Source organism: Pteropus medius, unplaced genomic scaffold (assembly GCF_902729225.1).
Source record: "Pteropus medius unplaced genomic scaffold, Ma_sr-lr_union100, whole genome shotgun sequence".
In the NCBI taxonomy this organism is placed as follows: Eukaryota; Metazoa; Chordata; class Mammalia; order Chiroptera; family Pteropodidae; genus Pteropus; species Pteropus medius.
Window position 1 is genome coordinate 22,467,238 of NW_024351729.1, and position 24,307 is coordinate 22,491,544.

Sequence of the window (24,307 nt, forward strand, 5' to 3'; positions counted from 1 at the left end):
AGCATGCGCATTACTTGTCCGCCCAAGACTACCCGGTTTTTCCCGCCCTTCACGGGCCTCCAGAGGAGGGTCAGAGTTCACACCCCTCCCTGGGGATACCTGCCGGGGAATGCGAGAACTAGTAGGTGACAGACGTCCTTCAGGTCTTGAATCTTAAGAGGCAAAGGACATACTTTTGGGCTAACTCTGCCGAGAACTAGGAGGCGGGAAGAGATTGTGTGGGCGGGGTCGGAGGTGAAAGGTCATAGGGCTACGAAAGGGGCGGAGCGAGCCGGAGGCGGATGGCGGCTGAGGCGGCTCAACAGCTTCGGCGGCAGAGGCGCTGAAACGGGGACGTGGGTCGGGCGCGTCCGGCAGTGGGAGGAGAGCGGTGGCCGCTCCCAACATGCACAGCCTGGCGACGGCTGCGGTGAGTGGCTGGGCCGCCGGGCCTGGGCCCAGAACCCTACTTCGGCCCTGCGTTTCGGCCTCCTCTCCTAGCTCCCTGTGTCGAGCTGGAGTTCAGCTCCTTCTGCCCTCAACCCACGAGGCTCCGGCCCCACTCTTCGCCGCGCCCTGGTCGTGGTGGAGCCAGCCCCTACTTTCCTCGTCGGCCGGCTCTCGTGGGCTCTCGCGCCGTATTTCGCATTCTTTTCCGGCCCTGGGGCCTGGTCCCGCGCCCGGAATGCCTTCCTCGCGGCCGAGACTGACCATTCATTGATTCATTGCGCTGACCAACAGTTTCCGGGTGCCAGTTGCGTGCTGGGCGTCCGCGGGGATGAGGGAAAATTCCATGACCAATGTGACAAGGCCCGGGCTCGCAGAATGCACTGCCTAGGCACATCGCAGAGGGAAGGAAATGGCTTCTAGTTCAAACCAATTACTTTACAAATGGAAAATCTGAGACCCGGAGAAGTGAATAACTATGTCTGACTTATGGTTCTCTGTGCTTAAAACCTTTTTTTCACACATTTTATCAGCGTAGTCTTTTAACAAAATCGGATTGGGTAATTCACCTGTCTGAATTAATCCTATGGCTTCCCTTTGCATTTAGATAAAATCCAGACACCTTGCCATGATATACAAGGCCTTCCTTGGTCCTTACCCACGTTTACAGTCTCGTATGTCATTTACTCGGAAGGTTCTAGTTACTCTGCTGTTCCATGCCTTCTACCATCCTTTTTAAGTGCACTTTCTCACTCCAAGGTGCACTTTCTGATCTCTATTCCTGGAATGCTCACTCCCCTATACACACACACACACACCCCTTGTGGTTGTAGCTGGTTGCTCTTCTCAGGTCTCTGCCTAAATCTCCCTAGAGTGGCCTTTCCTGACCATCCTTTTGAAAGTAGTTCTGTAACCCCCCAACTTTTCTGTTGGAGTACCCTTTATGGCATTGATTCCGATTTGTAATTTTTGTATTCATTTGTTTGTTTGTTGTTTGTCTCCCCCTTGAGGACAGAGACAGGGATCATGTGGGTCCTGTTTACATGGTTACCCCAGTCCAGGACAGTTCCTGCCACAAAGTATGAGGCTCAGATACTTTGCCGAATGAGAGGTATAGATGACGGAGGTGGCTACTGAGAGAATTTAGCCACGGTGAGAAAACGAGGTCTTATCATTTGAGCACACTTTTATAAATGCCATTCTCACTTCTTCTGTTCCACCAAGGTGAAGTGACTTAAGGAGAGAGTATTATATGGAAATTGCACTACTAGGCAAAATGACATAAGTACTAAATAGAGAACCAAAAATTGCCTTAACTTTAAAATACAAAAAAATGAACTTACGCTTAGTGTGATTAGGCTATAGACAACATTGTCATTCTCAGAGCCAGTGACATCTCTGCCTCCTGTCACTATGTTTTTAAGTGTTTGTAACTTCAAAGTGGAGAGGTACCTTTTATATCTCTCAATTAGATGTTTGCAATTTCCCCAGTTTTTTTTGTTTCTTCTCCCTAATTACATGTATAATTTCGAAGAAGCAAGTCAGAAGATGAGGTTACTGCTGGTTAGGGGAGAAGCAGGTTAAGCAAGGGATTCTTCTAAGGTTGGCTTGTCCATCTCATAATCTGATTTTGTCTTCACACTGTGATACCAAACTGCTCTTTTCCCTTTGCCTCCCTGAGCTCTATACCTATTCAATACCTTTTATTTTCAGTTGCTCCTTAATTCATCTTTTGAACAGCCATTGAAGCTGTGGTTCATTACTTATAATAAGTACTCAATACATATTTCTGCAATTAAACTTAAAATACATTTAAAATTTGAGCTTTTGGATACACTTTTACTTGTTGTGCTGCTTGGACCACACAAAAACACTGACAAGTTACTTTATACCACTCATTCACTAGAATATTTGGTTAGTGAGGAGACTGAAGCATGGAAAAAGTCAAGCTGCCTCTTTCCCAATCCTTCATGCCTTCCATTACATTAAACTGCCCGTGTTATTCTGATCTAGGTAACAGGACGGTAATGGTGTTTGTCACTCATTAGAAATTGAGAAGAGTTAATAAAACATGCAACAGTTCCTGCAATAATCTAAGCAGCTTGAGATGCTTTTTGCCTAATGATGAAACTTTGTATTTTTGTGTACTTTTATTTCTTTTTAAAAATAACAGGTAAATCATCACTCAGTGAAGGAGATAGTACTATCAAAGGAGAATGTGATCACATGGGAATGCAGAATGTCATTCACAAGAGGGAAGATTTGAGATAATTTGGAAATAGTTTACTGTGCTAGAAATATGTAGTATAGTGGACTTGTCATTCTTTACAGAATACATCCTGACATCTTTATTATTGCCACCATAGAATTTGATTTCTTTCTCACATCTATTAAATAAGGACAGAAATACAGGATTAAATAAAGATTAAATAATAACAAAGTGTTATTATTTAATAATAACACTTTGGTTATTATTAGGTTAGCTAGGTTCACTTATTAGTTAAATGACTTGCTCCCAGATTCAGCCTTGGAACTCCAGTTCCTGCCTCAGCAGAGTAACAGATCACTTTGTTATGGACCTTGGAGGTTGCCTCAGATTCATAGAACTACAAATCCTGACATACTATCAGTCTTTTGTAAAAATTATTATACTAGTAATCTAAAACAGCCAAAGGTAAGCCTTTAGGAGGTGCATTGGGCATGCACTTAAAATTTTTTTCTACACTGATTTCCACTGAGTATTCTAACATCCTTAAACTCTTGTTTTTCCCTCACTTTCTTCCTAACTGGTAACATCATTAGTTATTCTGTATCTCTTGTGGAAGCTGTGCTAGGCTCCCAGATGGGCTCCTCTTTGACAAGGAAAAAGAACATTGTGCTTTCTGAAGGATCTAATTCAAACATTGTTTCCTCCCATGTCTTCTGTTGAAGTTTTAAGCAAATTGCCTAACTTCTCTTTGCTTGTTCACTTCCATTTTTTCAAAGTCATTTTGAAGAACATTCTGGCTCTTATTTTATAAAAATACGGAAATAATTAAGCTAATTTAATATTTCCGTTTGGCACTATTTAGAAAGTGTGTTTTCCTAGAATATCATTATTATGTAGACACTCAAAGCCACATGTCGAGTCATCTCCAGATTTAGGGAAATAATCTCCTATTTCAATCTAATTCTATTCTTTATTTACTGTCACATATTCATTGGTAGAAAAACCAGCTATTTTGGCCCTTGAAAATAAAATTGTATTGATAGATTTGGCTATCAATTCTGTTTAAGAAAGCCATCAACATCAAGTTTTAAATTTACTCTTGGGGGCTAAATCATATTTTTTCTCATTTATGGATAAATGCGGGTCATTTTACTTAAATGTTTATCTAAATATCTTCTCACATTGTGTAAAGTAAGAGGTTTCAGAGATAGAAGACCAACTGTCAGTACCCTGAGTTTGTGACATTTGAAGTTAAGTATTGGTGACTCACTTGGTAAATGTCTTGCCTTTGTTAAGCTTTGTTGAAAGAAAATAGTTACTTGAAATGCATTTTCCTTATACAAACCATTAAACAGAATAGAGGAGAGCAACGCCCTCCTAAATTTTGACAGTAGAAACGTTTTAAACACATCTATTAAAAGGTAAAGACCACCAACATTTAGCGAGATAACTGTAAAGACATACCATTATATCCATTAGATCTTGTTTGTAATCTTCGGAGACTGTTGAGGAAGATAATAGTCCATATCAGACTTCTCATGAATGACTTTATGTTTCTGGATATGTAATTGAACTTACTGTTTATCTAAATCCAACTGTTAACGAGCTATATTAGACAATATTAAACTTAAAGTTTTATATTGGGATCTTAAATATTTTCTTCAACTTGAAGGGATATTTGTGATTTCAGTCTATGACTTGAGTTTAATTTTACCATACACTCATTGTGTGAACTTGAGTATGTTAAACCTCCCTGAACCCATTTCCTCTTAGAATTTTTGAAAATAAAGGGAGGTGATCACAGTGACTAGCACATAGTATGTTCAATAAATGTTACCTTCTATAAATAGTTTCTAGAAAAGGCAAACCTAATCTATAGCAGCAGAAAGCATATCCATAGTTGTCTAGGGCTGAGTGTGGTAGGGTTACTAACTGGAATAACTTTTGAGGGTAATGGAAGTGGTCTGTATCTTGATTGTATCTTGTTACTCCGGTATATAAATTTTTCAAAATTCACTGAAATGTACACTTAAAATGGGTGTGCTGAAAAGCTTTATTGTATGCAAATTATACCTCAATAAAATTTATTGTTAAAGAGCCACTTAGATTAGTCTCTCACTTATAACAAAGAACTAAATAATTCCTAAGATTTTATAGCCCACTAAGACTTTGGTAATTATTTAATATAGTTTCCTCATTTTACCAATGACAAAACTGAGGCTTGGAAAAGTAAATGACTTATCCTAGGTTACAGAAATCTAGAAAGAGCAAAACTGTTTTGAAGCCGGTTATGGCTTCTAATCCAGTGTGCATTCCACTTATGTACTTGTGTAGGTACTTACAGTTTGAGGTGTTTCCTATTCAGCTTGATAACAGGTTCTTAATCCTAGGTCCATGGATTCCCTGAAATTGTGTATTTTGTGGAAAACTATGTGCAAAACAATTCGCAATTACGTATTTTTCTGAGAAAAAGATCCATAGATTTCATTGATTCAAGAAATGTTAATCTCTGTGCTTGGGCTAGTGTCCTACTATTATTGTTAATGTATTTAAGTTAGGTAGTCTCCAGTAAGGAAGTCATAGATGAGTTTAGCTGCCACTGAACAGTGTGTGCTACTAGACTGAATTCCCTATCAATCACAGCCTCAGAAATGTAATTAGTAAATTGTAAATTAAAATAATTGTAGTAATTTAATTAAATAGAGAATGGGAAGAAGGGGAAATCTGTCCACCATCATTTACTCATAGTTTGATTAGTTGTAAAATGAAGATAATAACCATATTGTTGTGATCATTAAATGAAACCATGATTTTTTTTTAAGTGCAGTACAGTTCCCTCTCTTCCCTCATCCCCCTCTTTCACTTCCCACTCCCTTCTAAGAAGATATCAGTTTTCAGATTACGATATTTTTGTGAAAGGTGTTCCTAAGTGATTCTTGGGATTCAGAAGAAGAGTAAGATACATTTTGGATTTTTATTACCATCAAGATCTAAGAATGAAACTAGACGGGTTTTTGCACCATTCATAAAAATTAACTGAAAATGAATTAAAGATTTGAATGTAACACCTGAAACAATAAAATACATGGAAGAAAACATAGGCACTAAGCTTCTGGACATCAGTCTTAGTGGTGCTTTTGTGAATTTGACTCCAAAGACAAGGGAAACAAAACAAAAACAAATTAAAAAGCTTCTGCACAGCAAAAGAAGCTATCAATAAAAGGCAGCCAACTAAATGAGAGAAGATATTTGCAAATGATATTTCCAATAAAGGTTAATATCCAAAATATATAAAGAACTCCTACAACTCAACAACAAAAAAGCAACCCAATTAAAAAATGGGTAGAGGGTCTGAATAGACATTTACATACAGAAGGCCAACAGGCATGTGATGAAAAGATGTTCAACATCACTAATATTAGGGAAATGCAAACCAAAACTGCAATGAGATAATCACCTCATGCTTGTTAGAATGCTACTGTTTAAAAACACAGGAAATAACAGGTATTGGAGAGGATGTAGAGAAAAGAGAACCCTTGTACTGTTGGTGGGTTTGTAAATTGATGCAGCCACCAATGGAAAACAGTATAGAGATTCTGCAAAAAAAAAAAATCCATTCATATTGTGGCAAATGGCAATATTTTAGCTTTTTTTATGGCTGGGTAGTATTCCATTGTTAGGTTGTTTCCTTATCTTGGCTACTGTAAATAATGCTGCAATGAACATAGGGATATATATCTTTGCAAATTTGTGCTGGATTATGTGGCAGTTCCCCTTTTGGGTATTTATCTGAAAAATATGAAAACACAAATTTGCAAAGATATATATCCCTATGTTCATTGCAGCATTATTTACAGTAGCCAAGATAAGGAAACAACCTAACAATGGAATACTATTGGAATACCATAAAAAAAGCTAAAATATTGCCATTTGCCACAATATGAATGGATTTAGAGAGTATTATGCTAAGTGGAATAAGTCAGATGGAAAGGACAAAACCATATGATTTCACTCATGTATTATAAACAAAGATACAAATAAGACAAAACTAAAACAAACTCATAGATACAACAAATTGGTGCTTACCAAAGGGAAGAGGATCTAATATATGTTGACAGATGGAAACTAGACTTTTGGTGGTGAGAGCACTATAATGTACAGATATTGAGTTATGATGTTATACATTTGAAACTAGTATAATGTCATTAACCAGTGTTACCTCAATTTAAAAAAAAAAGGTCTAGTGAGATGCTGGAGATGTGCTTTGGAGTTTTGTTCAGGAATGATGTCCAAAGTATTTTAACAATTGTCTGGTAATGTAAATTAATATATAAATCAATATGTAATTCAAAACTAAAAATATTTTTTCTTTTATTCTCCAAAATAACTGAATTTTCATTCATGTTATAAAATTACTTGTTGATATATGGGGGGAGGTTGTGTGTGTGTGTTTGTGTTGGTCGCTATCGCTAGCTAAATTATGCCCATTTGAGCCATGATTTGACATAGGAAACTGTCAAATGACTTCACCTACTTTTCCATTAAAATGATGGTTACCAAAGCCTTGTAATCTCAACAGTAGAGAATTTCTCTTAATATCAATGATATTGTTCGTGGTGCTAATTGTTTTTTAGATTCTTCTGAACTAATAGCAGTAACATTTTAATTTTTGACTGAGATTTTTATATACTTTTCTATCTCTATTGTCTAGGTTACAGGAAATAGTTTTTTAGAAAGTCTTTTTTAGATCACACCTAATCTTTCAGGAAGGTGAAAAGAAGCATGAGCAACGCAGTTATAAGTATGGACTCCGTTGCCAGGCTGCTGGGAGGAGGAAAAAACTACCCTATTCCTTCTATATCGTATTGTTGCTTTAGGGGCCTGTATTTCCTTGCCACTTATGGTTTTAAATAATTTCTCTGTTATTCAGTTTTCCCTCTATAAAATGAGGGTGGTGATGATAAGTGTTTATTTAGGACATTGCCTGACTGTAAGCACCGTATATGTTAGCTCCTATTTTTAAGATACAATTGTATTCATCCTATAACAAATAGCTATTCAGTGGATTTAAACTAACTCTTGCTATTAAATTGGAGGAAGAATTCAACAAAGATGATGAAAAGCAGAGTTCCTACCCCAGATGGTTCTTCATACCAAACTTCCCTCACTGCCTTCTCATTGCTAGAATAGCTACGGAACCCATAGCTCCAAGTTAGTGCCTAAGAAGACAGCATTACCACCCACCTAACATCCCTTGCTCTCTTAGATCCAAACTCCTGTGGAGGCTACACTTCCTACTAGTAGTTTCAAAAGTTGCAGTATTGCTGGCAGCAGGCGGCCATGGCCTTAGGGACCCAAGTAGGCACCAGGCATTGGCACCCCCAGAGTGCCAGCACCATTCCAGGGGCACCATCTCCTCACTGGAGTCAGGCCAGGTCTAGAAACAATATGTGAGGATGGGGCCTAGCATTCTGAAGCCATGATAAACTGATTGGCAGCTACCAGTGCAGCCTAGTGGTGTTCACCTAGGGTGTCCCAGGGCAGAATGGGGTACAGGGTTGCTGGATACAAGTCACAGACTTGCTCTAGTGGAAGTAATGCAGTTTACTGATGGTGGTAGCTGGTGACAGGACTTTGGGAAGATTTGACAAGAATGAATAATTACTAATCATGGTAAATACTGCATTGCTGGAGAAGCATCTCTGAGGCCCCCTTTAGTTACTGGATTGTGGGCTGTTCAAGAGACTGGGCAGGAAACCCAAAGCTAAAATTTTAGCCCTTGTTTCCACTGAGCCTTTAAGGTGATAGAATACTCTAAATATACCCTATCTTCTGGTGGGACTTACTTTTCAAAAAATAATTTTTTAAGTTGAAGGCCTGTTTGTAGCAGCATACAGAACGGGCAACTGCTTGGACAATACTTCTTTTGCTGTTGGGAGGAGGAAAAAACTACCCTATTCCTTCTATATCGTATTGTTGCTTTAGGAGCCTGTATTTCCTTGAGAAGCATCACTGATGGGAGTCACAAAACAGCTTTTAACAGATTACTCTAAGGCACTTAAAGAAGACTTAAGCTGCATGATGTTTCAGTTCATTTAGCGGAACACTTTGTGGTTCATTCTGTCAAGCAAGTGAAATGATAAACATTAAACTAAAAGTTTATAATCAGGCTTCCATTTATAGAAGGCTATTGTTCTGTTTGGGTTGAGTAAATATAAGTACACTTCAAAGTCCATCGGTGGACTTCAGTCTTTTCTTCAGCAAAGACAGTTGTCCTTTTTGTTCTTCATCTTTTCATCTCTGCAATGGATGGGTCATCCTATCACATTAAGGTGTAGTAGGAACATGTCAGTACTGCAAGAAACTAATACAGTTCAAGAAAGCATTGCAGTATGCACCTTCATACTTGCATGAATTAAGCAAATTTATTTCTGTTAGCAAAATTATCTCATCTGCAAATGTATAGGTCCCTTTTTTCTATCTACCCAACTTTTTATTCCTCATGGTTTGAGGGGGGAATTAAGTGAGAAAACATTGGACATAGGGATAGAAATCATCATGAATGTGTCAAGACTTTAGAGCTAGGAATAGTAATGGTAATCAGTTTTCTAGTCTACCATCTATATTTTCCAGATAACAGTAATCCATGGACTTAACCAAGGTCACAAGGCTATTTGAAAATTGTGAAGAATTATAGAAATCCTCAAGTTTTGGGGGGGATATTGCGATTCTTTACCACAGTAATGAATGCATGTTCTATAAGTCTGTTTTCTGCTCCATGAGTGGGATGCTGGAATTACTGGGGAAACACCAGCAATGGGTGGGGTGGGTGTAACTTTTCTTTCAAGATTTAAACCATACAGATTTTATTATGTACATGAAAAGTCTCCCATGTGTCCTAGAAATGTTATATATAAATGTATAAGATTATGTATGTATATATTGATGGAAGCGTATATACTATTCTATACCCTTTTTGTTGTTTTGTGTTTTTTGCTTAGTATCAGCATGTATAGAGCTATCTCTTTTAAAGGGCTACATAAAGATGTACTCAAACATATTTAACCAGTTCCTTATTGATGGATGTTTGTCATTTCAAGTTTTCTGTTTTTAAAACAGTACGCCCTGATATGTCTTCGGTACAGCCAAAGTATACCTATAGAATAAATTCCTAAATGTGGAATTATTAAAGGGTGTGTGCATTTTAGATTTCAATAGATTCTATTAATTTATATCAAATGTATATATTTAGAAAACCTCACCTGGTATTTATGAAAAATATATTCCCTCTAAAGAAGTACTGCAGGGTAAGACTTGGTTTGACTTTAATGAAACTCACTTGTTTACTTTCTTGTTTTCACTTGAAGCCTGTGCCTACTGCACTGGCTCAAGTAGATAGAGAAAAGATCTATCAGTGGATCAACGAGCTGTCCAGTCCTGAGACAAGAGAAAATGCTTTGTTGGAGCTAAGTAAGAAACGAGAATCTGTTCCTGACCTTGCACCTATGCTGTGGCATTCATTTGGTACTATTGCAGCACTTTTACAGGTGGGTATTATCCATGAGTTGCAGTTCAGTCTTGTTCATCACACTTGTATTTCTCTACCTTTGCCCAAATGATTCTGAAGACATTAGTAGAATAAGTCTCTAAACATTAGCATTTGTAAGAATCTGTTTTAGAAAGATGCTTGTTGCAATGCATATTCTTGGATCCTAGCCAAGAGATTTATTTAGTCTGAAATTTAAAATCTCTATTTTTAACAAGGACCTCCCCTGCTGTCAGGTGATTCTGATGCAGGTGGTCTAAGAACTACACTTTGAGAAACTCAGTTTAGGAGTACTAGAAGATAATGCTGCATGACAGTGAGGAGAAGGTGGAAAGTAAGATGTAAGGGCTGCAAGGTATATTCTGGGGAAAGAATATTAAAGATATAACAGCAGTAGGATTAAAGGTGCGTACACTTGTACGTTGAAGAATAAATAACTGAAATTTGGTTCTGGATGCTCATTGGTGAGGAATAAATTGATTTGGTAATCAAGTGGAATGATCATCCTTTATTATCTAAAATTCCTAATATAATAATTAATTTTTCAGATCTGTTAAATCAATTCACATTGTATCCCTACTACATGTACCCAAGAATCTAATCTTTCTTACAAGAACATTTTTTATGTAAGTTTTACAGTTAAAATAAATGAAATTGTTTTCATCAAATCATCACCTTTTAACAGAGTACACATATTCATTGCTGTTTGTATGTATCCCCACGCATATACCCATGTTCTTATCTTCCCCTTTTTGCAACTGTTACCTAACCAAACTCAAATTTCTTTGTGAGTCACTATGGTTGATTTATTAATTCTTTCTGGCCAGCAGTCTCATCACTATAGCTTAAAGCAAGGTGTTGACAGAAAGAGGGATTATAAATGTTAAGAGTCCCTCAAGTGAAAGTCTCAACAAATGCAGATATAAAATAAAGTGTCGGTGACCACAGTTGCCTCCATAGAAATCTTCCTAGAGACATATGTAGAAATGTCTCAGATAGCTTCAGTCAAGTGTATTTCAGATGAAAGGATTGGAGCATTGTTTATTTTTGCTCCTTTTTTGATGATTCAATTCTTGAAGGATAAGCGGAAATAAGAGGGTTTTTTTTTTTTTTTAAGTTCTTTTCTGTAAAATCATGGGAATTAATTTTATAAGTTATTCCATGTTCATCTGGTGCTGGTTTCCATTTTTAGGAAATTGTAAATATTTATCCATCTATCAACCCACCCACCTTGACAGCACACCAGTCCAACAGAGTTTGCAATGCTCTGGCATTACTGCAATGTGTGGCATCACACCCAGAAACCAGGTAAATGCTTTGAATGAGTCTATTGGCAGGGAGGTTTGTACTGAATGTAGTCTTTAACTTTTTCTGAATAATGACAGGAGGGGCATGCAGTAGGGTGCATATGTGTACATGTAGAGCTTCAGGATCCTCATTTACTTTTTGTTTTATTTCTAAAGAACTCTGGTCTCTAATTCACTAAATTTTAGTGTGATAACAGTATGGTATTTAATATATTTTTTATAATTTTTTTAACCTTTTTTATTGTGGTAAAATACATATAACATAAAATTTACCATTTTACCCATTTTTAAGTATACAGTTCATTAGTATTGAATACATTTATAATGTTCAACTATCACCACTATCAATCTCTATAACTCCTTTATCTTTTAAAACTAAAACTCTATACCCATTAAATAATAACTCGCCATTCCCCCAGCCCATGGCAACACCATTCTAATTTCTGTCTCTAAGATTTTGATTACTCTGAGTACCTTATATAAGTGAGATCATACAGTATTTGTCTTTTTGTGATTGGCTTATCTCACTTAGCATAGTGTTCTTAAGGTTCATCCAATTCTGACATATTGTAGCATATGTCAGAATTTCTTTTCTAAGGATGAATAATATCCCGTTGTCTCATTTACTTTTTACCCATTCAAAGCAGTGAATTTTAATGGTATTCACATCTCAGGAAAGGTCAGGCATATAGTCACTTCTTCCTCCTGAATCCATGGTAGACATCACTATGCTGTGTATGAGGTGGTACGTGGCATTTAGTAAATATTTGAACCAAGTGTTTTTTTTCCACCGAACCCAGATTTGGTGTCAGAATCTTTCTTAATACAGGATTCTGTTCTAGGCACCCTCTATAATAGATGAGAATTGGCTTGCAAGTTGAAATGTTTTTGCCTTCCTGCTGTATCTGACAAATTAAGAAAAGAGAAATCCTGATTAGGAATCTACTTTGTAACTTTTATGGCCTTAAGGCACTTAATAGTCATTTTATTAATGTCTTTCCCCTCTTTTGTCAAGTTTCCTTACAAAATCTGAATACTAGGATGGCATTGACTTTCCAGAGCTTTAGAGAAGCTACTAAGAAAATTATTTTTAAGCGCTTAAGAAAAACGCAAGAGTACTTTGAGTGTTTAAAGTTTAGGGTATTGGCTCTCCTACAAGGTTTAACTACAAATAATATAAAGTGATAGATTGATTTCATTAGTTGCCTGACATATTGCAGATTAAAATGTTTTTAGAATAGTGTACTTGAAATTTTCTGACATAAAAAGAAGAGTGTGCATTTAAGCATAGCAGATAAACCTGATACTGGCTGCTTTGTTTTGTTGTCTTGGTTTATAAGGTTTTGTCTGACTATACCTGTGAATATTGTTATTTGGCCATAAATTAGGTGAATCTCTTAGACACTTGATTACATTTATGATCTATTTTTTTTTAATCTGCAGTTAGATATTTTATCAGTTTTTAAGGTACTTGGTGTGGTAACAAGGGAAAATTATGTATTCTCTTAATCATTGGCGTAGACTAGGGTTTTTAAATCTTGACTTTGTGGTAGGAGGAGGGAGGTGGGCGAAGGTTGTCCTGTGCTTTTAGCAGCATCCCTGGCCTCTGTCTACTAGATGCCAATAAAACACTCCCTCAGCTTGACAACCAAAAATATCTCCAGACATTTCCACATGTCCCTGGGGGTGAGGGTGGGGGGCAAAATCATCACAGTTGAGAACCACTGGTCTAGGCTAATGACCAATAACAGTCTTTCCTAAATAGTCCTTGGTCAGGCAATATTATAGGCCTTACAGAATTAACTACCCGAAAATTCGAATGTTTAGAATCCTTAGAGCTTAACTCTGGGCTCTGAATTTGATTATTATTTTCTTCCAGGTCAGCATTTCTTGCAGCACACATCCCACTTTTTCTGTACCCTTTTTTGCACACTGTCAGCAAAACGCGTCCTTTTGAATATCTTCGGCTAACCAGTCTTGGAGTTATCGGTGAGTTATTAGGGTTGTTTAGCAAGCCTGAAATCCTAATTCATAATAGTGGTCTTAACTTGAGTGTTTTGTCTGGTGTTTTATAGCTTTTGTTCATCAATTGTTTTTGTCTTTGAGATCGAGTCTGTTTTCACTGATAAATGAGTAGTAGGAACATGATGACCCTTATCAAGTTCCATTTTGAGTGTTGTTAATAAGGCCCAACATTTGAGATTAAATTCAGTGTTTATTGGAATTGTAGGGAGAGTAATGAACAAGAACTTCAGGTAACAAATAAATTTATAATTATAGGACTAAGATTTGAGTTTGTTTTTTGTTTTGTTTTATTTTGTTTTTTTTCTTTCTCACTTCTAAACTATTCTCCCTTAACTCCAAGAGTTTACCTTCTAGTTCCCCTAGTTAAAATTTTTGCACGTTCAAGTTAATGTTTCCGTATACATTTACTATGGGAAATGGGTTTACAATTCTCTTTACTCAAGAAAATAATATATCAGCCATTTCAGATCTCAGCCTCCTGGGTAGTAAAGAACTGTCTTTAGCTATGTGAAATGCAAATATATTCAAGCATTTCTTTCCAAAATTACCCTTCCTTTTCTAAACATCTTTTTCTCATAGTTTTTTGCTTATGTACTGACCAAACAATAATAACATTGATTGTGCAAATTTTATTTTGTTAGGTTATTGTTTTTATGTTCAACCTGTGTTCACATGCGTGTGATTATAAACCATGAATCGGGAAGTATAATTTTAAAATTTGATATTACTAATACATATTTTTGAGATAGTTTATGCTACTTTTAAGGAGTAACTATATACCTCATATACCCCAAATGAATGTTATTTTTTATACCTCCTCCCAAGTGAGACTCTAATTAGAAACTTTTTTCTAATATATTCTTTTCTGCTTTTAAGCTATAAAAATTTTTCATATAGGATTTAAAATATCACCAGGATTCCAGTAAAAAGAAAATATTTTTATCCTTAATTTCTTGATTCAGATCATTCTAATTCTGCTGGTTTTTTGAGCACTGAGGTTGGATGATGCAGTTATGAGGTGTTAAGATAAAGACAGTAGTAGAGGACAATATTAAGCCAATTGTCTACCCTTGCCTATATTTTCTGAAACTCCGTTTCTTCAAGTCAGTTTAAAGAACAAGCAGAAAGTGAATATTTATGCCTAGACTTTTTGCTTATAGTTCAAACTTTACTGGATAAGTTTGAGTATAAATGGGATGATGTATAAGAGAAATTAGAAGCACTTGGAACTGAATAAAAATAAAAACAGCATCGAAATTTGAATGATGTAACTAAAGCAGGGCTTAGAGGTAAAATTCTAGCATTACATTCTTACACTAGAAGAAGCTCTTTAATCATCAATAAGGTAAGTTTTCACTCTAAGAAACTAGGAAAAGCAACAAATTAAACCCCAAGGCAGACAGAAGGAAGGAAATAATAAAGATTAGACGTCAATGAAAATGAGAACAGAAAAACAATTGACAAAACCAATGAAACCAAAAGCTGATTTTTAGAACAATTGAGATATAATTGACATATACCATTAGTTTTGGGTGTATAACGTGATTTGATATATGTATATATTTCAGTCTGATTACCACAATAAATTTAATTGCCATCCATCACTGCATATGGTTACAATATTTTTTTCTTGTGATGAGAACTTTTAAGGTCTATAACAACTTTCGAATATACAATACAATGTTGTTAACTATAGTCACTATGCTGTACAGTACATCCTCAGAATTTATTTACCTTATAACTGGAAATTGTACCTTTTAACCACATTTACCCATTTCATCCACCCCCCCAATTTTTTGTTGAAAAAAATTTCAATAAAATTAATAAACTTCTCACCAGACAGACTGAGGAAAAAAGAGAAGATGTAAATTACAAATATCAGGAATGGAAGGGGGTATGTTATAACAGACTCTACAGACATTAAAAAGATAATAAAAGAATACTGCTAATAACTTTATACCCATAAATTTGACAACTTAGATGGAATGAACAAATTCTTTGAAAGATTCAGTCTGCCAAAGCACATTCAAGAAAATATAAGCAAGCTGAATAGTCTTACATCTATTAAATAAATTATTTTTGTAGTTAAAAACCTTCCCAATATTTTTCTTTTATCTCAGTGTATATATGCATAGGTGATTAGAAATCATTGTAATTTAACTAGGTGTCCTGTGGGTTCTTTTGAATTCTTTTTCTTTTCTAATTGTGAAAAGGACATTTAACATGAAATCTACCCTCTCAATAAAACTTTTAAGTATACAAAACAAACAAACAAACAAAAAACCTTCCAACATAGTAAACTATAGGCCCAGATGATCTCACTGTGAATTCTAAAAATTTAAAGAAAAAATAATGCCAATTCTATAAAACTTTTCCAGAATACAGAGAGGAGGCTTCTCAACTCTTGGTGAGGCCAGCATTACTCTGATAATAGTACTAGAAAAAGACATTATAAGAAAAGAAAGCTATAGGCCAGTATTCCTCACGAACACAGATGCAGAAATTCTCAACAAAATGCTAACAAATCAAATCTAACAATATATGAAAAGGATCATCATGGCCAAGTTGAAGTTTATCTTGGGAATGCATACTAGTTCATCTTTCAAACATTAGTCAATATGATTGACCATATCAAGAGACTAATGAAGAAAAATCATAATATTTCTGTAGTTTTTTTTTTAAAAAGGCCTTTGACATAATTCAGCATCTATTCATAAAAAAAACTCCAGCCAAGTAAGAATAGAGGGGAACTTTCTCAATTTGATAAACTACAAAAAACGAAAGTTACAGTAAAGATCTTAGTTAATGTGAAAAAGTGAATGTAGTATCCTAAGACTGAGAACAAGACAAGGATATTCATTCTCAGCACTCCTATTCATATCATACGGGGTAGCCTAGATGGTGCAGTAAGGTAAGAGAAAAAATAAAGGACATACAGGTTAGAAAGAAAAAAAAAAACAAGACTGTATTCATAGACAACATGATTAACTACATATAAAAATCTTGAAGAATCAACCCAAAAAAGCTACTAGAACTGAAACCTACCATTTATAATAGCACAAAACATGTGGAAAACTTAAGTGTAAATCTTACAAAATATGTGCAAGCTCTGTAGCTAAAAACTACAAAACAGTGATGAAAGAAATCAAAAAAGACCTAAATAAATAGAGATATACCATGTGCATTGATTGATATATCAGTGATTCAATATTTTTGAGATGTCAATTTTCCCCAAACTGATCTATAGATTTAGAGCAATTCAAAAAAATAAAAATAAAAAAGTTCAGTATTTTTTAAATAGAAATTAAGCTGCTCCTAAAATTTATAGGGAAAGGCAAGTGAACTGAAATATCCAAACATTTTTTTAAAAGGACAAAGTTGGAAGACATAAACTACCTGATTTCTAGACCTACTGGAAAACTATAGTAGTCAGTACAGTGTAGTATCGGGTAGACTAATATATCAATGAAGCAGAATGGAGAATCTAGAAATAGACCCACACAAAGATGGTCAATTGATTTTTGACAAAGGTATAAAGAGTTTAGTGGACAAAGGATAGTTTTTTCAAAAATAGTGCTGGAGCAACTGAATATACATATGTAAAACAATGAACCATGATCCATACTGTGTACTCTACAAAAATTAACTCAAGATGGATTTTAGAACTTCATGTAAAATCTAAATGAAATAGTAATTTGACATATACTATAGGTCCTGTTAGTAAATTATGGTATATGCTGTTTGCTGTGGGGTTTAGAAATGTAACATATGTAGATTGCCAGTTCTGGTTAAAATGAGTGATATTCCTTACTCTCTCTTAAAGTGATTGATTTTAGTTATTACAAGTCCAATTAACCAAGGCCTTTCATATAAAGACTAGTGATGCATTGGGCAGCTCAGGGAACAGTCATTTGTTTCATGGGGTTCTGCTTCCCTGTATACAGAATGGAGAATATAGCACTGAACTGTGTTGGTCACCTGGTCAATGGAGTCAGTTTAGAAACCAGTAGAATAATAAAATTGGGATGAATTTTAGAAATCATTTATTCCAACTGCTATTTTATAAAGAAACAGGCCTACAAAGTGAAGGTAACTTTATCAAACTTAAGTAAACTGCTTATGGAACCAGAATTAGAATCCAGGGGGGGGGGTGAGATCTGTGTGTGTGTGTGGGTGGGTGGGTGTGTTTCTTGTTCTGATATACCCACAATGTTTATGCTCTTTGGAGAAAGAGGAGCAATTAAATAATCAGAAGAAAGTAATGTGTATTTATGCCCATTATGAAGTAGGATCCAGACTGACATCATTTCTTTGCTACCTGGGCATATGCTTTAATTCTAATGTAGAATTTTTCTCTCTTACCTAAAATAAATGGAGGACAGTGATATTATTGTATGATTGTCTACCAAAAGTGATAGAGAAATTATTTAGGTAGCTGAACTGCTGCTAACTATATGAAGGACCAAATTTGGTACCTGGTCTTTTAGTGCTGACTGATAATAGTCAACCTGTGCTTTTTTTCTGTTTTTTTTTCTTTTACATGGGTATGCCTGGTTCTCCGACATATAAACCACAGTTTGTGTACTGTGTTACTTAACTTCCACAACTAGCTGGATGAACGAACAATACAAAGTTAATTTTAATTTGAAACCTTGATTCTGACATAATTTTGTTCATCTGTATTTTCTTTAGGGGCTCTGGTGAAAACAGATGAGCAGGAAGTAATCAACTTTTTATTGACAACAGAAATTATCCCTTTGTGTTTGCGCATTATGGAATCAGGAAGTGAGCTCTCTAAAACGGTATGTGCTTTTAACTTAATTAGATTCTACATTGCGTTGGCTCTTGGGCTACTTCTTTATGGTATATAGTATAGCTATTTTGGAAAGGTGTTTGGCAGTATTCACCATAAACAAGCCTGCCCTATGACATAGCAGTCCCACCCAAGAGAAAAGAGCTCTAATATACATCATCATGTGTGCAAGAAAGAATGAACTGCTGATTTATGCAACATAGATGATTCTCATAGGCATTTTGTTGAGCGAAAGAAGCCAGACACATAGGAGTTCATACTATATGATTCCATTTATGCAAAATTTAACAACAAGCAAAAGCAATCAATGGGGATAGGTCAGAATAGTGATTACCTCTCTGGGAAAGATATTGACTGGGAAAAGGCACAAAGGAATCTTTAGGGGTGCTGGAAAAATTCTATATTTTAATCTGGTTGTGGTTCATAAATGTGTACATAGGTAAAAATTTATTAAGATATACTTAAGATTAGTGTACTCTGTGCATGTTACACATTTGACCATGTATGTGTTTGTATTAGTTTTCCACTGCTGCCAAAACAAATTGCCACAACCTTGGTGGCTTAAAACAACACAAATCTATTCTGTTTTGATTCAGGAGGCTAGAAGTTTCACCAAGCGAAAGTTAGGGTGTCAGGAGGGTCTTTCTCAGCTTTTAGAATTGCATTCCTTGGCTCTTGTCCCCTCTCTCCCACAGCCCATCTTCAAATTCAGCTATGTAGCATGTTCATAACTCTGCTTCTGTCATGTCACCTTCTCTTCTGTGGTCAAATCTCCCTCTGCTTCCCTCTCATAAGGACACTTGAGATTACATTTAGGGCCCACTTAGATAATCCAGGGTGATCACCCCCACCAAGATTTTTAACTTAATCACACCTGCAAAGTCCCTTTTGCCATATAAGGTAACATTCACCAGGTTTGGTGATTAGGACCCAGATATCTTTGGTCCTAATGGTGATCATTATTTAGCCAATCCCAATGTTATAGCCCAGTAAAATTTAATAATTCCCAAAGTTGATTCTGATGAGCAGCCAAAAAGAATCATTGTAATAATTGTCTTGAATTAAACTAGTATTAATTAAATCTCTTCTATGTAAGACTTAATGAGCGTAAGTTGGCGATATTCTTTACTACCCTTGAAACGATTTTTGAAGAGAGGCTTAAAAATTTTATTTCTTAAAGATCTTTTAAGAATAGGAAAAGACTTACCTCACATGGAAGAGATGAGGCATAGCTGAATCTCTAAAATTATCTTGGCTCATGGGAAAGAAAGAGGCTCTAGTTCAAACTAGTTTTGGATCTCAACTCTGCACGTTAATAGCTTTATTACTTGGGACCTTGGAAAGTTTTTGATTAGCAGTTATACTTGGCACATAGTAAGGTGTTCAGTAACTGAGAAAGTCTACTTTTTAAGAATCTGAGAATAACAATGGTACCTACCTCATAGGTTTATTGTGAAAATAAGGTGTATGGCATGTTATACGTTTAGGAAAAATTTTGGCACATAATAAGCGTTCAATATGGTAATATTTCTTTTTTTTTTTGTACTATGCATATCTTGTCAAGTAAGTTATATGTAATGCAAGGGTCTCTGCTTAATTTTCTGATTTTCATTATTCCTGGGAGATGAATAGGCAGTTGTAAGACCCGTCTGAGCAATGTTTTGGACTTCTTAATTTTGTTTTACTCCAGGTTGCCACATTCATCCTCCAGAAGATCCTTTTAGATGACACCGGTTTGGCTTATATATGTCAGACATATGAGCGTTTCTCTCATGTTGCCATGATCTTGGTGAGTTCTTTTATCTACCCTCTTTGCAACTACTTCTGAACACACAGCTTAGTCCTTTTGCAGTCGACACTGAGCAGCTTCAGCCTTCCACCTAGAAATAACAACCCTGGAACTGTGTGTAATAGTTCTTGCAATATCTGATCTCTGATGTTAACTAGGATTATTTCATGTTTGTGTTTTTTTTCCTACTCCACCCCGTTTTGGGGAGAAACAGGGTAAGATGGTCCTGCAGCTGTCCAAAGAGCCTTCTGCCCGTCTGCTGAAACATGTAGTGAGATGTTACCTTCGACTCTCAGATAATCCCAGGTAAACATTTCCAGGATATATAGAATTTGGGGGAAATATTCTGGTGAATTGTTGCTCCATCTCATGGCATAGCTTCTGTATCTTTAGGACAGAGAAGGGATGTTACTAGATTTAATTTGTCTGAGACAGAACTTCATTAATTACTTTTAAAATCCGAAGTGCTGAATTTAAGAAAATCCATCAGATTTTTATTTCCCCACTGTAACTATTCTAAAATTCCAGAGTAAAATTCTCTACCTTACTCTAAAATTCCAGAGAATCCAGACAGTTCCCAGAGAACCTTAGGATACATTACTCCTGTAGTTTGAGCTTTCTGTTACTACTCCTAGTGATCAGAAAGAGAAAAGTATTTTCAAAGATCTCTTAGGAAAGGAACAGAGCCCAGAGGGCTCTTATTATATTTTCAGTTCTCTCTTTGATTCCTGTAAAGTCCTTGAGCTACTTATTTTATCTCCCTATGTTCATAGTCTTTCTCCCAGAAATCATACATTGTAGGTATAATGTATTTAGAAATATTTGACCTTTTGCTTTGTATATCCATAATTCATGCTAAGAGCCACTCGCTCAGATTCTGCTAAACCACATAATGGGGTGATTTCTGTGTTCCTAGGAGTGGGGATAATTTGATTTAATGTGAACTTAGCCTCCTGCCACTGAGGTTATTCAAGCCCTAGCTGTTTCTTCAACAATTTTGTCCTATTCTTCATTGGTTCCTGTTTGCACCAAAGTTGGAAAATATGTTTATTTAAAATTCTTCTTGTACAAAGAAACTAATCTGAGTACAAAAGCCATAACTTTGCTAAAACTGCCTCATAGTTAACATTTACCTTTTTGAAAAAGAAACATGTAAAAGTTCATCTGATAATGTTGCTACCAAACTTTTGCTTTTACTGCTCATCTCTTTTTAAGGGTTTTAATTATAAAATTGAAGCAGTTTTTGGAAAGACACAAATTTTTATTGGTTTAGAGTTAAAGTTCATTAATTTATTATACTGTGATTCAGGTCATATTCCGTGTTAATGTACTGATTTTGGAAATGTCTAATTTACTATAACTCATATTTCTAACATGAGTATATTGATAGTATTTACTGTAATAAATCAGAAAGCAGTTTGAATTGAACTAAACTGTTGTACCATTTTATTCCATTTTCTTTTGTCATGAAATTCTACATTGGGGCATCATTCTAAAAATGTGTGCATACTGCAGATCCTGGAGATCCTGAGCCTATACTTCATATAAGCTTTAAAGAATTTTCATGGCTTCTTCAAGTAACTTGACAGAGCCATAGATTCCCTGGGTTCTGTATATTTATGTCTAGAACAGGGGCTCTTTCCTGTCTCCCAAATGTGGATTTATTTTTTGGTCTCCCTGGCTGGTTTGTTTGTTTTTGATGTAGGGCACGTGAAGCACTCAGACAGTGCCTCCCTGACCAGCTGAAGGACACAACCTTTGCCCAGGTGCTAAAAGATGACACCACCACGAAACGCTGGCTTGCACAACTGGTGAAGAACCTGCAAGAGGGCCAGGTCACCGATCCCCGGGGTATCCCTCTGCCCCCTCAGTGATCCTCCCCTGTCCCCTCCCACTGCTCCCACAAGTTGGGGAAGGGAGAGGGAGCCTTCAAGGAAAACAGCTCAGGTTTTATCGCCGACCGGGAATAGACAACCTCAATGCTGAACTGCACTGGAGTAAAGGGGCACGGTGCCCTGCCGAGGTGTGCGAGCTGCCCTCTCAGGCTGCCTCAAGGACCTGGGCTCCCTCTGCTACTCCCAGGAAATGGGCTCCTGACACAGCAGTCTGCCACCGCAGCCCCAGGAGGGTGTCAACACCAGCAAATGCTGTATTTGCAGCATGCCCAAGATGACCCTTCTCCCCAACCTCTACCTAGCCATTGGCAGGGAGAGGAGACAGTGGCGATAGCAGCAGCACTCTAGGCTTGGTGAACGCCTGGGACCAAGCCATGTGGCATTTTTTTATTTTGCCTTTCTGGAAGACTCAAGATGTGTCTCTTCATTCTCTCTCTCAGTATTTGTTTACTTAGTTTTTTTTTTGGTTTTTGTTTTGTTTTGTTTTTAATCTCAGAGAGAGGTGTGTTTAGTGGACACAAGCTGTAATACTCAGCAAAACTTTGTCAATTGGCACTGTTTACAAGTCTGTTAGCTGCATAAGCTCAATAAAAAATTGGTCTGGGCATTACATCCCCTCCAGCAGACCAATAGCTGCATGAACTGTTGGGAGGAATGGGAGGCAGGGGAAAGGTATAAAGCCAAAGGACAGGGGGAACCCACCGCCAGTTTCCCTTTCCTTTCCCATTCTTCTGCCCTCAGTTCTGGATGCCACAAGGACCTTAACCTTGTTTTTGGCTAAATTTAGCTGCTAGCTTTTTCCAATTTCCGTGCTTTCCCCCTTTTCACTTTCCTCCTATTAAACTTAAAACAGACGTCTTAATTCATCAGGCTATTCTAGAAGGGTATTACATTGGAGGAGGAGAGATGTTGCTGGATCTCACCTTCATTTCAAGTCCTCAGAGGTATTTTCTGGATGACTTTTTAAAGGGAGGGATAAGAGGATAGGCTACTTGATCCCATTCTTTGCTTTAATGTGAATTTCTGAGCTCCATCTGTCTTCATGATTGTACTTGAAGCAGTATTACCTGAATTAATTTTATTGATTTAAAATAGAGGGCTGAGTCCACTATCTTAGTCCACTCAGTCTTTTTTTTTTTTGACACATTCCCTTTTGGTCTACGGGAATTACAGGGTTGCCACTAAAATGTTTTCCACTTGTTCATATTGTGTTATAGAATCCTCCTTCCTTATCTGGAGCTTTAGATGACTCTGTTCACAATCCAGTGTAAAATGCCTTGCTTTCCCCCAACCCTTCCCCCTACCAACACCTGCTCTCTCTGTTATCTCCATCCCCAATCAAATATGGGATTGTTAATCCAACTCTAGAAAGAGACCAAGTATTTCTGTCCACATCTCTGAACAAGTGTCTCTGAAGGTGTCTCTGAACAAGTTTGGGGAGGGTCTATAAGAGGCAAGCTCACAGAAACCTTTTTGCAGAGGCAGTTTTGCTAACACAAGGGCTCTTTCAAGCCGACTTTCATAAAGGGAGCCGGCCTTGTTAGTTGGCTTCTGTCTCTTTAGAGCCAAGAAAGTAGTAATTAAATAGCTTAGATGTAGGAAGGGTAGGATAAGCACTTATTCCCCTGCCTTCCAAAATGAAGAGGAGAAGCAGGCCAGCAGCTCTCAACAATCTCAAGCCTGAAGAGGAGAGATCTTGGAGAAACAAACAACGTGGACTGGATAAACATCTTGACTCCCTTCAACCCATAATTTGTATCTGGAGAGTCCAGCTAGGGTAACCCTGATTTTTGCCAACCGCCTTCCTGCTGAGCCAAAGTTTTCTCGTTCCCCCTCCACTGGGGAAGCAGCTGAGGCCCAGGGCCTTGCTCCCTGGGAAATTCTCCATCTTTCGGTGCATTGGCCATGTTGCTGTGCCAATAGTGTCTTAATTCTTGTTCCATCTGTTCTCAGCTGGCCTCGGACCCCATATAGAAGTTGTAGAGGAGGGATGGAAATGAGTATTATTCCTTGTAGTTGGTCCTGATGTCGTGTGTGTATAAAGAGACTTCTCCCCTCATTTTATGTTTTCCATCCCTCTCACTCCCTCTACAGGATTGAAATAAAACATGCTTCTGTTTTTATAAAAATAACTTTTCCTGTAAACTGGAGATTTTATTTTGTCAATATAGAGCTACCTAGGCACCTTGGTCAGGTGATCCTCATCATCCCTGCCTCTATTTTCTGTCCAAACACACTGCCCTGCCAAGAGGGCGGTAATGGTTCCTTTCTAGATAGGTCCTTTGGGAGTCTTGCTG

At 36.9% G+C, this 24,307-nt stretch overlaps 2 protein-coding genes across 4 annotated transcripts in view; one reads left to right on the forward strand and one right to left on the reverse strand.

The window, feature by feature from the left end:
• The window catches only part of USP37 (ubiquitin specific peptidase 37), a 73,405-nt gene extending 73,175 nt beyond the window's left edge, over positions 1–230 (reverse strand). For both annotated transcript variants that reach the window (XM_039844756.1, XM_039844755.1), the window contains exon 1: positions 100–230. The gene's annotated coding sequence lies outside the window, so the exon portion shown is untranslated. The remainder of the gene's footprint in view (positions 1–99) is intronic.
• Positions 7–24,142, forward strand: CNOT9 (CCR4-NOT transcription complex subunit 9). 2 transcript variants are annotated; one of them, XM_039844763.1, is made up of 8 exons: positions 7–121; positions 10,003–10,182; positions 11,374–11,489; positions 13,368–13,477; positions 18,206–18,315; positions 20,017–20,115; positions 20,330–20,421; positions 21,821–24,142. In XM_039844763.1, exons 1-8 carry the CDS (start codon positions 110–112, stop codon positions 21,987–21,989), a joined length of 888 nt encoding a protein of 295 aa, XP_039700697.1. In that variant the 5' UTR covers positions 7–109; the 3' UTR covers positions 21,990–24,142. The 2 variants fall into 2 exon arrangements, with proteins under 2 accessions (XP_039700697.1, XP_039700698.1); XM_039844764.1 differs by lacking the exon at positions 7–121 and adding an exon at positions 250–409.
• Positions 24,143–24,307: the final 165 nt, after the last annotated feature.

Coding starts and splice junctions, on each gene's coding strand:
- CNOT9 (XM_039844764.1), top strand. CDS start 386: ATGCACAGCCTGGCGACGGCTGCG. Junction 410..10,002: donor ACAGCCTGGCGACGGCTGCG/GTGAGTGGCTGG, acceptor TTTCACTTGAAG/CCTGTGCCTACTGCACTGGC. Junction 20,116..20,329: donor CTCATGTTGCCATGATCTTG/GTGAGTTCTTTT, acceptor GGGGAGAAACAG/GGTAAGATGGTCCTGCAGCT.